Source organism: Opisthocomus hoazin, chromosome 7 (assembly GCF_030867145.1).
Source record: "Opisthocomus hoazin isolate bOpiHoa1 chromosome 7, bOpiHoa1.hap1, whole genome shotgun sequence".
In the NCBI taxonomy this organism is placed as follows: domain Eukaryota; kingdom Metazoa; phylum Chordata; class Aves; order Opisthocomiformes; family Opisthocomidae; genus Opisthocomus; species Opisthocomus hoazin.
The window spans coordinates 56,024,482-56,039,531 of NC_134420.1; the positions used below are offsets into that span (position 1 = coordinate 56,024,482).

The window sequence follows — 15,050 nt, forward strand, 5'->3', positions numbered from 1 at the left end:
CACCCAGACATTTATTTAGCTAACTTACACATGACATTTAAAATGTTGGTCAAAGGAACAACTCTGGAACACAGACTTTTACCCAAGAATAAATTTTCAAGGCTAGACTAAAAGTCTGGATTGTCTAGAAGTGTCCAGGAAAGGTCTGCCCTGTTTAGCCACATAATGCTGAACTAAGTACAGCTTATTAAAACTAGTGGGTATTTATTTTTTGTGTGCACCAAATCCTTTCTGCCACTGAAAGAACTTTTAATGCTGTTAAGTCAGTAACTATGACGTATGTTATGAAATTCCACTTGCTCTGATGTTTTGCTAAGTCAGCTCAACAACAAATGACACACGAACCGGTAACACAACAAAAACCAAACATTAAGGATTACTCAGCAAATCTTTCTCCCAGTTTTCACTTGCCTCCATGCGAGCTTTGTAAAAATCCACATCATGAAGTTTCTCTTTGCACCTAACAAGTTCCATCTCAAGTCTCTCCACACGGTTTGCCCTCTCTCTCAGAGAGTCAAGCTCATCTCTGTATGCTCGGGCAGAGCGAGCGTCTGAGGCCAGGTGGATATTCTGTGAGAAGTGAAGAATAACCACAGAGAAAAATCTTAGTTGATACTTGAAAGCATGTTCTTTAAAATTTATTTTTATTTATTTACTTCTTTATTTTAAGTGTAAGCAAATAGCATTCCCCTGGTTCAGAACTAAGAGAATTCTCCTCCTAGCCAGTAAATTCTTTACAAGACAGAGAACTTCTTCAGCCTGTTGGGACTCTAACGTTACTAATGTTTACTAGGCTATTTACAAGCTAAACAGAGGAGACTGCTCTCTCCAGTTAAATGGAAAGCGTAGCATTGCTATGCCACAGCCATAATCAAACAGCCTACTCGAGTAACTCAATTTCTGCATTAAAAAAAATAGGCAGAGTAGTATTTTTAGCCTCACACTAAAAGAGGCACTTTAAACAGTGAAGACTGTCACAGCAAAATGAGCCCACCTTACCTCTTGTTTTACTTTTTGTAGCTCTAGGGCAAGCTGCTCAACTTCATGTTTAGAATCTACAAGCTGCTCAGACTTCTCTTCCCTGGAAAGGGTTAGAAAATAACTTAGTAAGCATTACTTTTTTTCCCTGAAACATTATTGATTTTATGGACGCTACTGGGAATCTGGAAAAGAATACAGAAATCTCCTAGCATATGTTGAACATAGAGCCTCTTTGTCATGACAGCTTCATAAAAGCGAGAAGTTTTTTTCTCTCATGATACCATACACATACCATGAGTTTGCAACTCTATTTTTATACTAAGTAATTCTGTTTATCTCATTAGTGCTACTGCTGTCCTACCTAGCTTCGCTGGCTTCTGGTCTTCCCACTAATAATTAAAAAGCACAGCTAGCAGTTGGCATTTTGAAGAGAAGAGAGAGAGATGAGACAAAAAGAAAAACAGAGGTAGCCATCACTCTGTGTTTAAAGACCAGCTAAGAAAGAAGATGGAACACCCATACCAGCTTCCTACTGCTATGAATAAAAAAAAAAATCTGAAAGACATGATTGAGAGCTCCCATGGAGACCAGTGTACTGAAGCTGACAGGCAACCACATTTTCAGGACGCACATGGCTTCATATACGAGTGTCTCTAGAAGCACAAATCACTGGTGACTCACAGCTCCTGCCGGATTCTTCTCAATTTAGCCTTTGTGTCTGCCAGCTCAACTGCAAGGTGCTGCTTGTCTTCATTAGAAAGAGGGCTGGCTGGGTTTGGTGAAGAATCTGGACTTGGTGCTTTCAGAGGACTTGGTGGCTGCTGAGACTGCAGATAATCTCTCTCTTGAGTGAGATCTACAATGACCTGCAAATACAGAGAAGTATGTAGTGTCAAGAGATAAACACATTGTTTTTCAGGTATATAAAAAAATTTTTATAAGTATAGCAAATAATTAGCCTGACATTGTACGAAATTCAAGTGACAGCCAGAAGGCAAGGTTACACAGAGGTAAGTAATCTCCTCTGTGCTCAGCCCACTAAAATACTCCCCTTCCAATGCTCAATATAAGCAGTCTATTTTGCCCAGAGAACTCAAAAATCTGTAACAACTAACAGTTTTAACTAACTCATTCAGAGTCAAAAACATGGCAGAAAATCAACAGGTTTAAGAAGGGGAGAAGCCTCCTCCATAGATCTGAACAAAAAGGAACTGAAGAGTCAGTAACAGATAAGGTCACCTTTACACAGGGAGGGGGGAAGAAAAAAAAAAAAAAAAGAGGACAGTGGAACCTGTACTGGTAGATACCAATGGACAGATGGGCAAGCATTCAGCAAAGATGAATGACTGAGCAGACACACAGCAGGAAAAACCTCAAGATAAAGTCACAAACTCAAATATTTTGCTCTCCATTTCACAGAGAGACCACTTCACTCACTTCACCACACCTTATTGTTTACGGAAGAATCAATGAAAAAGTCAGAATCTTTCTACAGATTTTCAGAGATGCAGAAGACAGAAACCCAGTGCACAAACAAGACGCAAGAGAAGGAACGCAGCCTGCATCTGCTGCTTTGCACAAGCTCTATATGGGAGAGAAGTCATCGTACTTCTGTGCATTCATCTCTCTCATCAATAAGCCTCTTGAGGTGGAAAACCATATTCCTGGAAAGAGACTCTAGCTCTTCCGGGGCCATATCTGGGAGCTCCAGCCACTGCAAGTCGAAGACGTTCTCCTGGTTGTGAGTCACCTAGGAACAGGAACAAAAAAAACCCACATAAATTTGTATGCTGTATATGCTGCATCCCCCAGAATCTTCTACTAACCAGTTTAAAGAAAAAAAAAAAAAGTCACATCTCATCAAACCCAGGTTGTAAATAACAAACAACTACCTGAACTGTAACATTACCCAGCTATTTCTGGTATTTAGATTTTTTTTTTTTATAATTATTAAGGCTGATTTTTAAAAGTGATCAGATACACATTACCAATAGCACTTGTGCTCGCATGTTGGAAGTATGCAACTGTCTTGCTGCAAGTGCTGAGGTCATCCCAGGATTTGAAGGGACTGGTCCCACACTGAACAGTTCGGCTGGTGCCTGACTGAGAAGACACCTTGCTTTCAATGAATTTGAAGTTTGCAGCTGATACAGCTGGGAGAAGCTGCCTTTAGCAGAAATGTCTCTGGTTGCTGCTAACAGCGTACCCTTCAACTGCTATATTACCCAAACCGAATTCCTCCAAATCATTTACCAGAAACGTAGGGGAAATCTCTCAAGCTCAGTTAAAGACTGCTCCTGCTTTTGTCATGACCATATGCTTTGTTCATTGTGATTTTTTTAAGTGTTGAGAAAAACATTCCTTTCTTACACTTTCGCCATTTTTTCCTCAAATCCAAGCGTTCTGGGCTTTCTACACCTGTACCCAGCGACCCCAGGCTGCAGCCCAGGGTGCCCATTCCCGGTGAGGCACACCCAGCAGGGGCTGTTTCTGCATGGCTCTCCTTTGGGTCTCCAAAACAAGCTGGCTCCCAGTGCCTACTTGTATTCCTTCCTGCTACAGAAACCTTGGAAGTCCAAGAATACTTGTCATTGGACCAAACTTCTCTTTAAAAACAGTGTATACGTCCAATTGCAGCTGCAGAGTACACTTCTCAAGACCACGTGAGCTTGAGGCCACTGTTCGAAGCAAGCCACTGGGAACCCTGTGTCTCACCTACCACAGGACTTGGGGACTAAGTGCCTACACCATTGCTGCAAGGGGCAATGCAGCTCCTAAGCCATACATGCTTTTTAGAAATATTACACATGTATCCTCATAACATTTCCTTCTACATAGCCTATAACTGGCAAGCAAGGCATTGCACCACTGCATCTCTGACCACTCTGCCAAGTAACATTCCCAGTGCCTATCATTTTCATCTTATAATTTGATTGCAGTAACATATTCAATCTTTTTGTGATTTAATTCATGAATCTATTGTGAAATTCCAAGCATTAATATTTCATATAAAAAAACCCTGTTAAGCCAGGAAAGGGAGAGATACAAAGTCAAAATACACAACACAGTCTCACCTCCTGAATGTGTGACACAATGGCAGCTTGGGTTTCGATATCCAATTGTTTTATTCTTTCAATAAACTCTTCTTTTCTTTCACACTGTTAAAAGAAACACACAGTGAAACTGTGTTACATATCCTTAAACTTACGGCACCATTTTTCATTTAAATAATAATAAAAAATCCCCTTATTGCTAATGGCAAAATGTTAAAGATCTACACTTTGTCACACTAGAAGGCATAATACTTCACTGCTCCATATTGAGCATGAACTGAATTACGCTTTATTTAAACTTTTTACAGTCAGTACAATCAAGGCTAAGCTAAATGGCTGGTTTTGCTCTTTAAACAAAAGTTCAACACACAATGAGATCAAGAGGTGGGGCAACAGCCAGAGGAAATCATCACAGCTTCATTAATGGAGCTGCACAAATGTAAAACTACATTTATATTGCATCATTTAACCTGTCTGCTTTGCTGTTCCCATTTTGCTTGGTTTTGGCAATGAAGAGAGATGCATCACTTTAGATACTATTGACATCAGTGCATAATATTACTTGTTGGACTAAATCAACATGTGCTTTAGATAAAAATATGGGCTGCGAAACATTCTGGATAAAAACATGTGACATTTCAGACAGATTTTAGTAAATCTTTTACTTAAGGCTTTAAAAGCAGCAGGCATCTGCTATCTGTGTATCCATGATTGTACATTAACAGTGTTATTGCCTTCTTTTGTTACAACTCTACACTGTGGAGAAATTAAACATTACTTAAAGTTTTTTTTCAAACTCATTTACAGTGTCCTTTTGGGGCCTGGTTCTGAGTCTCAACTGTTCCTTTCTCTGGGAAGAACCTCAGACCTGTCAATGGCGAGTGAGGATGCACAGTAACTTGCCAGATCAGACCTTTATTCTTTGTGCTGGAATGCAACACTGAGATAGTTCAGCACAGCCATATGTAGACAGCTTTCCCCTGACATAATTGACTTGACGTTAGCTGAGCAGGGTAAATGTCCCAAGGCACAACAAAAACACTAGACAGACATACAAACAAGGTCAATTATAAGCAAAGGCTAGCCCGCAACGCATCTATTGTTCACTGCCACAGAGGTTTGGTGGGCAGAACACTGATTTCTTTATCTGGCAACTGTCACACATTTCTGGGGACTTTCCCATGTACACTGCCCATCTATTTCTTTTAAAAACTGCTACATAAAAATCCCCACATGAATATACAAAGTATCTTCTCATTTTGGATTTTCTACCGCTAATATTCAAGCAAAAGATTATGCAAATAAAATCAGGAATCATTAAACACATTTTTATTCTGTTAGCTTATCTATTTGTTTGGCATTAATATGTACTGTTCCACTCCATATTTTAAAATGGTAAGAAAATAAACCAACCACAATATTGATACCAAGAACACTGTTCAAAGCTTATCAAAGTGGACCAGTTGCAAGAGTACATATCCTATAGCTGATTAAGCACTGGCAATAAATTGAGGCTACTGCTATCACAAAGTGTGCTTCCTTTCCCTGGGCTGTCTTCTCCTCTGCATCTCCTTCATTCACCTATTGTATTCTCTCAATTTCAGCTCACAAGCTGTCTTGAGCTGGTTATTTGTTCATACAGCACTGATCTTTGAGTGGATTTTCTCAGTCCAGAAAAAAATAACAGATTCAGAAAAATCTTATTTTTCAGGTCTTTAATGAATGTTCACCTGCACAGCACATCCCAGAACCAACAACAGCAGCTTCTTAATTTCATCCATGCTTTTACCTAGAGAGGAAAAAAGGGTATCAGTAAATATGTACAACAAATTAAGTACTTGCAAATGATTCTCTCAAAAATATCCTTCTGAAGAGAGAAATGAGACCTTTGAACAAGTGCCTGAACAATGTATATTTGCCCATTATAACATTATAATACTTTCCATGGAACCATATAGTTCTCATGGACTAGTTTAAAATCCCAAATCCAGCAAGACTTCCCCCCCCCCACGATGTCCTATCCTTACCTACATTGTCTGCATCTTCTCTGATCAATGCAAGGGGGGAATCCTTTAAATGGTTCAACGCATTTGCCCAATGCTTGTCCCTTGGTTTGTGATTAACAAGGGGGCAAAAAAGCCCCCCAAACCACCACCATCTCTTCAACCCCACCAACACAAAAACCACCCTGGGCAGAAGCGAAGGAGGGTTACTCTCAAAGAAAGAACTTGTCCTAAATTCTCTGTCTGTCAAGTAGTTCCCACTCAGAATTCCCAAAGCTGAATGCCATGCTGTGCACACAAATTCTCTCCGAGAGATGTTTTGGCAAATAAATTCTGCCTCTGTTCTGTATCAAAGCCTGTTCACACTCTGAAGCACACACCCCATGTGCTAAGAAGGACAAAAAAAAAAAAATGAGTGATGTAGAAGGGAGAACCTACAGCTAACCATATGCTTGGGGAGCCGCGGCGGGGAGGAGACACACGCAGGTTGTTACTGCAGGGAAGCCTGCTGCGACCAACAGTCCTGCCCGCCGGCTCCTACGCTTCGCAGAGAGAAGGCCGCACAAGGGGAACCAGTGTGGCTTCGAGCCAACTCCAGACCTTGTTTCAACAAAATTAACGTGAGGATGGTGGGGTGGTAAAGAAAGTTACATATCTCAAAGACGAAGGGAGATGGAAGGCAAGGAGTTTCAGTGAGGTAAAAAAAAAATCATTATGGAGTTAGGTTGAGGAAAAGCCTGTCCTCATGCACACCAGAGGAAGAGAAGGAGCGATACATAGGCCACATAGTTTTCTCTCATCCCTATACAACTGCATGCTTCCTGACACACAGTGCGTAACTGTGGGATAAACGCTTTCATTTTACACCCTGCTTCACTTGGGTGTTCAACTGCTCCCATCACCAAACAGACAGATAACTTCCGAGTGCAACTGTGTTCCTCCACCAACACCATGCTCTTGCAAGGCTGCGTGGGCAGAAAGTCAGAGGCATATGCAGGACCCAAGGCTGGGAAACTGGAGTTAAACTGACACATCAACTCCACTGCTGCAGCCTCACAGATGCACAAAGGCACACTGACCTAAATTACCACAGGGGTTACTCCCATGCGGAGAACCTTGCAAGCCAGCGCAACCATGTGCAGGCAGCTTAGGAAAGAACCTGTTTTCTGATTTCCAGATTTTACGGCACACAAATGCCCTAAACCAGTCTTTAACTGTACCTTAACTGTTACACAAATTTTCAGCAACTTTTAGGGATGTTGATCTTTAAAATACTTGAAGAATGCCCTACATAAATTATCAGTGTACTGTACAAATCAACACTGGAATTCTCAATATTTAAGTCCCACATTCATTCAGATTTTGCAAGCAGGAATTCTTCTCTTCTATAGAAACAGACATATTTAAAACACGCTAGTGCACACTTCACCCTGTAAATACAGTATCATTTATTTCCCTGCAGAATATTTTAAAACTGTTTTTAAAAGAGGTACAATCATTCTTACTCTTCTCCCCATATCTAGCAGTATACATGGCTTGCTACTTTCTGAAAATCTAAAATTTAATATAAAGAATAACCTTTCAGTCTGTGAAAGTCTGTTTTGTATGATTCTGAATAACACAACCTTAAATGTAGACAGAGTCACAAAAAAAAACCCCTCAGCAAGAACAAAAAAAGACCTGTTACTTCAGGAACAGTTCATCGGAGGGCACTACGAGCCCAAGGAGATACTTAGTTTGGTTAGAATACATTTTTTCATGAAACCGAGTTCTCATTAGAGTTTCAGCATTGGGTTTCATTCTGCATCAGCTTCAGAGCAGATCCAGACCACGGCTTAAATGCAGGGCACGCCTGTGGGACACAAGAGCAAGTTGCTATGTTATGGAGAGCAAGTGACTCAAATATGTGTCTCACTCTCCCCAAACTTACTGAGGGCAGAACGTCTCCACGAAAGACTGAAGGAGTAGCCACCAGGCTGCTTGCTCCAGATCACACCAGACAAGTGCTTTAATCAGCACCTCCATGTGTTGACCATAAATTCCAATCTGTGCGCTATGGTATCACAGCTACCCTCAGGGTGAGTCTAATGGCTTGGACTCACTCATTTTAGAAAGCACTGGGGTTCTTTCCAACAGCGAGAGCATCTATACCATCCTAACGACATGAAAGTTACTTCAGGCATTCAAACCATACTCTACCTTCTCTGCACCAAAGGGTTTTGCTGTTCTCCCCCTGAGGTGACAGACAGGCATCGGTGATGCTGCATGGCCCTGCAAGGTGAAACACCTTCGGCGTTACTGCAGGGTAACTTCGCAAGGCCAACCCTGTCCTCCCACTGGGTACTGACCTTATCTGGAAATACCACTCCAAGCCCTTGTCCCCACCCAGGCCCTCCCATCAGGAAGGGAAGCCGAGGCAGACATAGCAAGCCCCTTCGGCAGGGAAGGCCAAACCAGAGTTTACAAAAAAGAGCAAAAAATTAAAAGACTGCAGGTAATAATGAGATTATTAGCTTGTTACTGTTTTAAAGATAACACTTGGCAGTTTGCTTTTCCCACTGGCAGCTTTCAGAGAAAACTCTGCTGTCAGGATTTTTCCAAGATTTCTTTAATAACTTATTTTATGCTTGCAGGCATACTATGCACATGGAATGAAAAGGAGATTAGACTACTCATTAGTAACACTTTTAAGGTTTAAAGGTCTACTTCACAGATCTACTGTGCCAGCCACACAGATGTTTCAGCAGATCATGAGTGACTATTTTAAAGAGTTACACTTCTCTCTATTCCTTGGACTTTCATTCAGAAGTTGTTTCACATGGGGTGGAGACAATTTGTTGGCATTAAGGCACTCCATCATCACTCAAGCTAGGTTCGAGTAACATTTTAAGGCCTCACAGAATAACATTATTTACAGGAGATCTTTGGAAGAAATAGGGTATAAGTATGAAAAAACCTCTCCACCAATCTAACTTGCTTTAGAAGTTTTCAATTAAATCTCACAATGAGCCAGGAAGGGATTAATTACCCCTCTCCCCCTTCATCGCACCCACAGGAGAGCCGAGATACTACAGACTTAAGCAGAGTGCGAGGTTACTAAGTGAACTGGAAGCACATCTAGGATTATTACACAACGCAGCAGCTAAGTTCTGCACTCAGGACAGTGCATTTATCCTGTAATGCATGTTGAACAAAAGCAAGCGATCTTTATCCCCAGTTCAGTCATGCCTCCTGAACAGTGAATGATTCTGCGGTGTTTCTAAAGGCTTGATTTGTGCTAATTTAATAAGGTGGTAAAGTTCCTTGTGCAACTGCATAAGCAGGAATGCGTAGATTTCCCTACGTTGGCTCACTGGGATGATGCAAGTCCTTCCTAGACAGCTGGGAAAAAAAGTCTGCTGGGTCCACCCAGGCTTATTAGCTGACCTTACCAAAAGGGCATCCTCCTGCAACCTAGGATGCAAATGCTTAGGTCTGGGGCAGCTCCTGGCAGACAGGTACCCACAAGCTGAAATGAATGGACAGGATTCAAACTAGCATTTAAACAGAAAGGTGCTAATTAAAAACAAAAAAACAGAAACCCACAGACACCTCTTTTACACCTTCTTGAAAATTCCAGGGCACATGTTTGTGCCTGCAAGGGAGCCCAGACACCTGGGGGGTTTGCAGCAAGACCATCTGCTCCCAACCGCGCGAGAGGGCCAGAGGGTTTTCTGGCAAATAAAGGGGGGGGAAAGCTCGAGCACCACCTGTGCACCCTGGGAGCTTCCCTGTGCCAGAGCCAGGAGACCCCTCTGCTCTCACAGAGGACAGAGGGTGGGAAACAGATGGCAGGACTCAGGGAGGTGGCGGGCAGAGGGATTAAGAGACACAACAACAAAAAGGAGGATCAAGGTACAGAGAGAATACAGACAATGAAGAAAAAATGAGAGGGGGGTAGGAAAGATGTCAGAGAACTGAAACAAGAGATCCCAAGCATGTGAAATCTTGAGCTTGTGATGGCTTCTTTCTGCACATTTGTACTTTGATGTTCCTCCAGCAGCGGAGAGGGAGTGCCAGCACACATAGCGCTACGCACGGCGGCCGGTAGATGTGAGGAGATGGTGGGAAGGGGCGAAACACACAAGTGACATTTTTACCAACTGTAGCAACATCCTGAGTGAAAAAAGCTTGAATGCTAAATTTACACTATTGAGGCAGTGTTTTGTTATTGACTTTATATTTTATGAACCTTTGTGCCTCCGGAGGATTATGAAACAAAATGAGGAAGGAAACCAGACACGAAAAAATGCCCCAGTGAGGGCAGACATCTTTTACAGCTTTAATGAAAAACAGTTTCTATAGACATTTATCAGCAGTGACTTCGGGCTCTCATTCACAAACTTCATGTGTAATTTGAAAAGGGGATGTAAACAGCAAAGTTTTTTCAAGAGACAGAAATGAGCCTACTTCAGGAAAATAAAGCCTTATTTCCATTCTTGGTCTGAAAATGTTAAAATCCACCACGCCTCCAAATTAACTATGACTGTTTCAAAGCATTATTTGCCATCAGTTTCCAAGTACACACACTAGCTTTGTTAAACTAAGCATGTCTAGAAACTAAGAAGTTAAACAACACCTCTAAACAGAAATTCAGGACCAGTACTCTATACTGATATCCCTTGTGTGGGCGCACAAACGAGTGGTCATTTATAAGGCATGCTAAAACCAGCGGGAATTATAAAAGGTGATTACAGTGATACGCATAGATGATAAATATGCTGATGATTCATATTGAGCACAGGGGGATTTGTGGTGCAGTAATGAATTGAAAAAGCTGTTCAGCAAGAAACAACATGGAAGATAAAAAACAGAGTGGAAATTTAATGGTAGTCTCTGTCTACTCATAAAGGGCAGTGAAGAGAATAAATCCTGTAACATCATTCCGCAAATCAGATTCCTGGGAAAGTTTTCTAAACCCTTTAAACTTTCAAGTTTCTTTTCAGCTCTCTACATTCTAGAAAACAGTCAAAGTCCATCATCTTACAAATATTTTTGCAACTTTTATGCCCATGGCCAAATGAACTGAAGTAGGCAAAATTGCCATGGCCTGGAATAAAATGATTTTGAGGAAAATGAAAGCAAGGAAAGTTCCTAAACCCAGCAGACGTGTCATCCCCTATGCAAAAGCCCAACTGCTACTGCATTTAGTAGTGGCAGCTCTGTTTTTCCAATAGTCTCATGTTCAAAGCAGAGCTGCAGCAAGCCCCAACAGTCCCAACTGCTGAGCGCCAAATGGGAACTAAATAGCAAGAACAGCACTCTTAGCTTTAGACCTGTTCAGTTTATACTTTAATACACTTAAACACCGCTTTTGGCTGTGTTTTAGAAGGAAAAAGTAAAATTTGCAGACAGCACTGGTGAACAGACAGCTCTGAAAGACACGTCTATAGCAAAACATAATGTGGGCTTGTTACAAGGAGTAAGTCACTGAAATTGTTACATTGAATAATTTAACAGCTCTCTGGTCTTGGACTTGTGGAGTCAATACAGTCATTGGGAGCCTTCCCACTTCAAGCAGTACAAGGCAACACTATTTGTTCCAGGAATGTGATCACGAGATAAATTTTTCTTGTTCTGGTCAAGAGGGGCCTTTCATTCAGATAACTTACCTACAGGATGATGAAGGCAAAACTGGGATTTCCCCACTGCCTCTCAGATCCACCCCAGCCCTGCAGACTGCCTGCACCTCAGTCACCAGCTCCGAGTGCTCCCCACCTTGCCCAGCACTGTCTCTGCAGATGCCCCCTCCAGGACTCTTCTCCTTCCCTCTCAGTCTCTGTCCTTGGACTGGATCACGGACACAAAGAGATTTCTCCTCTACTGTTCTTGCCGCTTTCAAACACTTCCCTCAGACAAGCATCTCTGTCATCTCTTCTCCCCATACTGTTATCACCCCCAGTCTCCTTGCCTTTCTATCAGCTTTCCATGGGGCTTTCCTGCATTCATGCCAAAAGCACTGCTTCCCATGCTGATAACTGCTTTGTCCTCGCATCTCTGTTCAGCCTGCAGCCCTCCTTTAACTCTCTCACTGACAATCTCTCACTTCACTTGTTTTCCCCTACCAAGTGCCCCTGCCTTCCTCTCACTGATCTCTGCAAGACACTCAGTAACAAAGACATCAACCTGACAGTCACCTGGTCATTGCTCACCCATATTGCTCACCACAGCCTATTCCTTCATTCAGCTTTTTGTATTGGTTTTACTAACTTCTCCTCAGCCTTCTACTCCCTATTCCTTCTGTCCAAACTTCCCACCAGCCCTCAGTGAGGTTACTCTTACTGAAGGAAGTTCTATTTCTCCACTTCTCTAACCATTTCTTCAACACATCATATCAGTGGTCATCTACCTAAGGGTAACACTAAGAAGAGCTCTTCTTGAAATCCTATCCCTCAGTCACTCTCCTCCTTGAATACATCCTTTGGAGCAACATCATCTCAAGTCTTTCTTTGTTCACTATCTTCCTCTGTAGTGTCTAACCATTATATAATACCGCTAAACAAGAACTTCATATTTTTTACACACACATACTACATTTTTAGACATCCAGAAGTTTTGCATTCTTTACCCACTCTTTCCATGTTCTGAATTATGCCAATGATAAGTCAGCAATGGATAAAATAAATTTTTATAAAGATTACACTAAAAACAAAACACACCCAAATAAACCACCACCTTTTAAAAGATGTCAGAAAGCAAAGCAAAATTTCTAGTTGTAATTAAAGGAGCTGAAAGACAGGAACACATGGATGACCAATCTCTTTCCTACAAGAGACATCAGGCACTTTCTTCAAAAAAAGAAAGATCTAAGGTGCTAACAAAAACCAGCAGGTCAATGACGGGAAATTATAGCTAAAGACAGAACAGCTTTCAAGTGTGCAGCTTCCCCAGGAACCAACACCGTGGTTACTGCATTCTGAGCCTCTGCCAGCTGTCGCTCACGAACAGCCACGACAAGAAGTCAGCCAGTCTTTTCCATTGACGGCTAGCCAGCAAAGACATTGCCTTGCTGGCCCAGACATCTCTATTCACTGGCATTCTTGACACTAGCAGCCCAGGCTCTGCCTATTGCCCACATGACTGAGAAAAGCAACAGCTCTTGTATTTCTATTTTCTTCTTTACCCATAACAGAAGCCTGTACAGGAGAATAAGACTGGCATCGCAGACCTTAATCTGCTTGCTGAAGAAGCGAATGCCTTACCCTCAGCTTGATTTTACTGCAGAAGTGCCAAGATTGAGTTTCACTGATCCAACACCCATAAGTTAATATTCTTTTCTGATATAAACCCCTTATGTACATACACACACTACTGCTGCTAAAAGCAGCAAAACAAAATCTTCTGCCAAGCTTTTTGCCATTTGTTTGTTCTGGAGATGCTGATTACTGTGTCATTCCCCAGCGCTGCTGACAGGGTTCATCCAGTCTTCCTTCTTTGGTAAAAACAAATACATTGTCCTTGGCACTGGCACGGGGCTAAGGCAGAGACAGAATGGGCATGCAAAAAGAAAAAAATAAAAACCACAGCAACAAAACCTTTCATTTCAGAAATGTGATTCTAAGAAGTCAACTTCATTTTCAGGCTAAACAGCTTTCATTTTTTCTCCCCGAAGACACTGGTCTCTGGACATGAGCTCACTGGCTTCCAGGTCACTTTTGATGCGATACCTCATGTGACAGATGTCCTTGCCTAGACAACATGGCCAGATGGGTGTTTTTCTCCTCCTCCATTCTCTTCCTCACTTTTTCCAATTCGTCATAAACCTATTTTTCCCCTCCATCTTCATGTATTTTTCTTCCCATACTTCATTTGCAACAGTTCCTTCACACTTTAGGGCAATTCTGCAAGACTTTTTGGTGTGCACATATTGCCACATCTTAGCTCGTTATACAGATACACAGGACAGAAAACCTGGAGGACAAATGATTCTCCTGTGGCAGACTGTATCTTGGGTCACTTGCCGCAAGGAGTGAAGAGGCATGACTTTCAAGCAAACAGTTGCTGCTTTGGCTCTAGCAAGAACTAACTTGCTATCACATATGTATGCGTATGATGTGCAAACACATATATCAGATATGTTTGTATCAGATAGGTAAGTATTACATACTAGATACATTAAACTATGAAACTCAGAGGTACTCAAATATTTGTAGTTTGGCTACAAATATTTTTCATTTGTTTAAAGGCATGTTTGTTATTTAAGCAAATTTTAAAAATACCCATTTTATTTAGGATTTCAGAGGAGGGGGGTGAAGAACCCAACAAACCACTCACCCGAAAGAGGATCTTTGCCAATCATCAAAACATTTGGTAAATTCATTACAATCAGCTGCTGGAGGACCTCCTAAACAAAAGAGAAAAACAGGCAGAGTTCAGCGTGAAGGAATTCCAATCAATCACACCACAAAGAATACAGAGCTCCATCGATTACAAAGCTTTTAACGTATTGGCAGGTCAGAGGTCACAAGAGGAAGCCCCACTTGAGAGAGAAATCACTATCTGAACATGGCATCAGGTTGCACAGCTAACATACACTAATCGCCTCTGTCAACAATGGTTAATATAGAACTTAAAGGGTCCCATGGCACTAATCAGAATAAATGTGCAGCCATGCCAGTCACACCCATCAGTCATGCCTTTACCCTAGGCATGACCTGTATTCGTTTGATGTTCAACATACAGCCGCTGTCATGTTCCAGGGCGTACAAATGCAGTGGGTTCAAAGGTACCAAAGCCATTCTGTGAAGTTTGAGTAATTCAAGTAATTGTTCAAATTATTTCGTGGGTCTGAGATTTTAATGATGGGCTGGGGAACTGGGTGTGGGGGAAAGCTGTTGAACAGACATCCTGCACTGCTCAGAGAAACTGGATTTAAAGTTCTAGATTTGATTCCATTGTTTTTAATGGGGACTAAAACGGATTGAAGTATGTCATGAACCTTGCTCAAAGATCATTTGATTTTAGGGCAGACAAG

At 41.7% G+C, this 15,050-nt stretch overlaps 1 protein-coding gene across 7 annotated transcripts in view; it reads right to left on the reverse strand.

Annotated features, from left to right (window-relative positions):
* The window catches only part of CCDC88C (coiled-coil domain containing 88C), a 98,552-nt gene that overhangs the window by 43,765 nt on the left and 39,737 nt on the right, over positions 1–15,050 (reverse strand). For all 7 annotated transcript variants that reach the window (XM_075426163.1, XM_075426166.1, XM_075426162.1 and 4 more), the window contains exons 4-10: positions 14,351–14,420; positions 5,765–5,823; positions 4,056–4,139; positions 2,591–2,731; positions 1,663–1,847; positions 1,000–1,081; positions 412–570 (exon numbers count right to left, since the gene is read on the reverse strand). In XM_075426163.1, the coding sequence (XP_075282278.1) occupies positions 412–570; positions 1,000–1,081; positions 1,663–1,847; positions 2,591–2,731; positions 4,056–4,139; positions 5,765–5,823; positions 14,351–14,420 (780 nt within the window). The remainder of the gene's footprint in view (positions 1–411; positions 571–999; positions 1,082–1,662; positions 1,848–2,590; positions 2,732–4,055; positions 4,140–5,764; positions 5,824–14,350; positions 14,421–15,050) is intronic.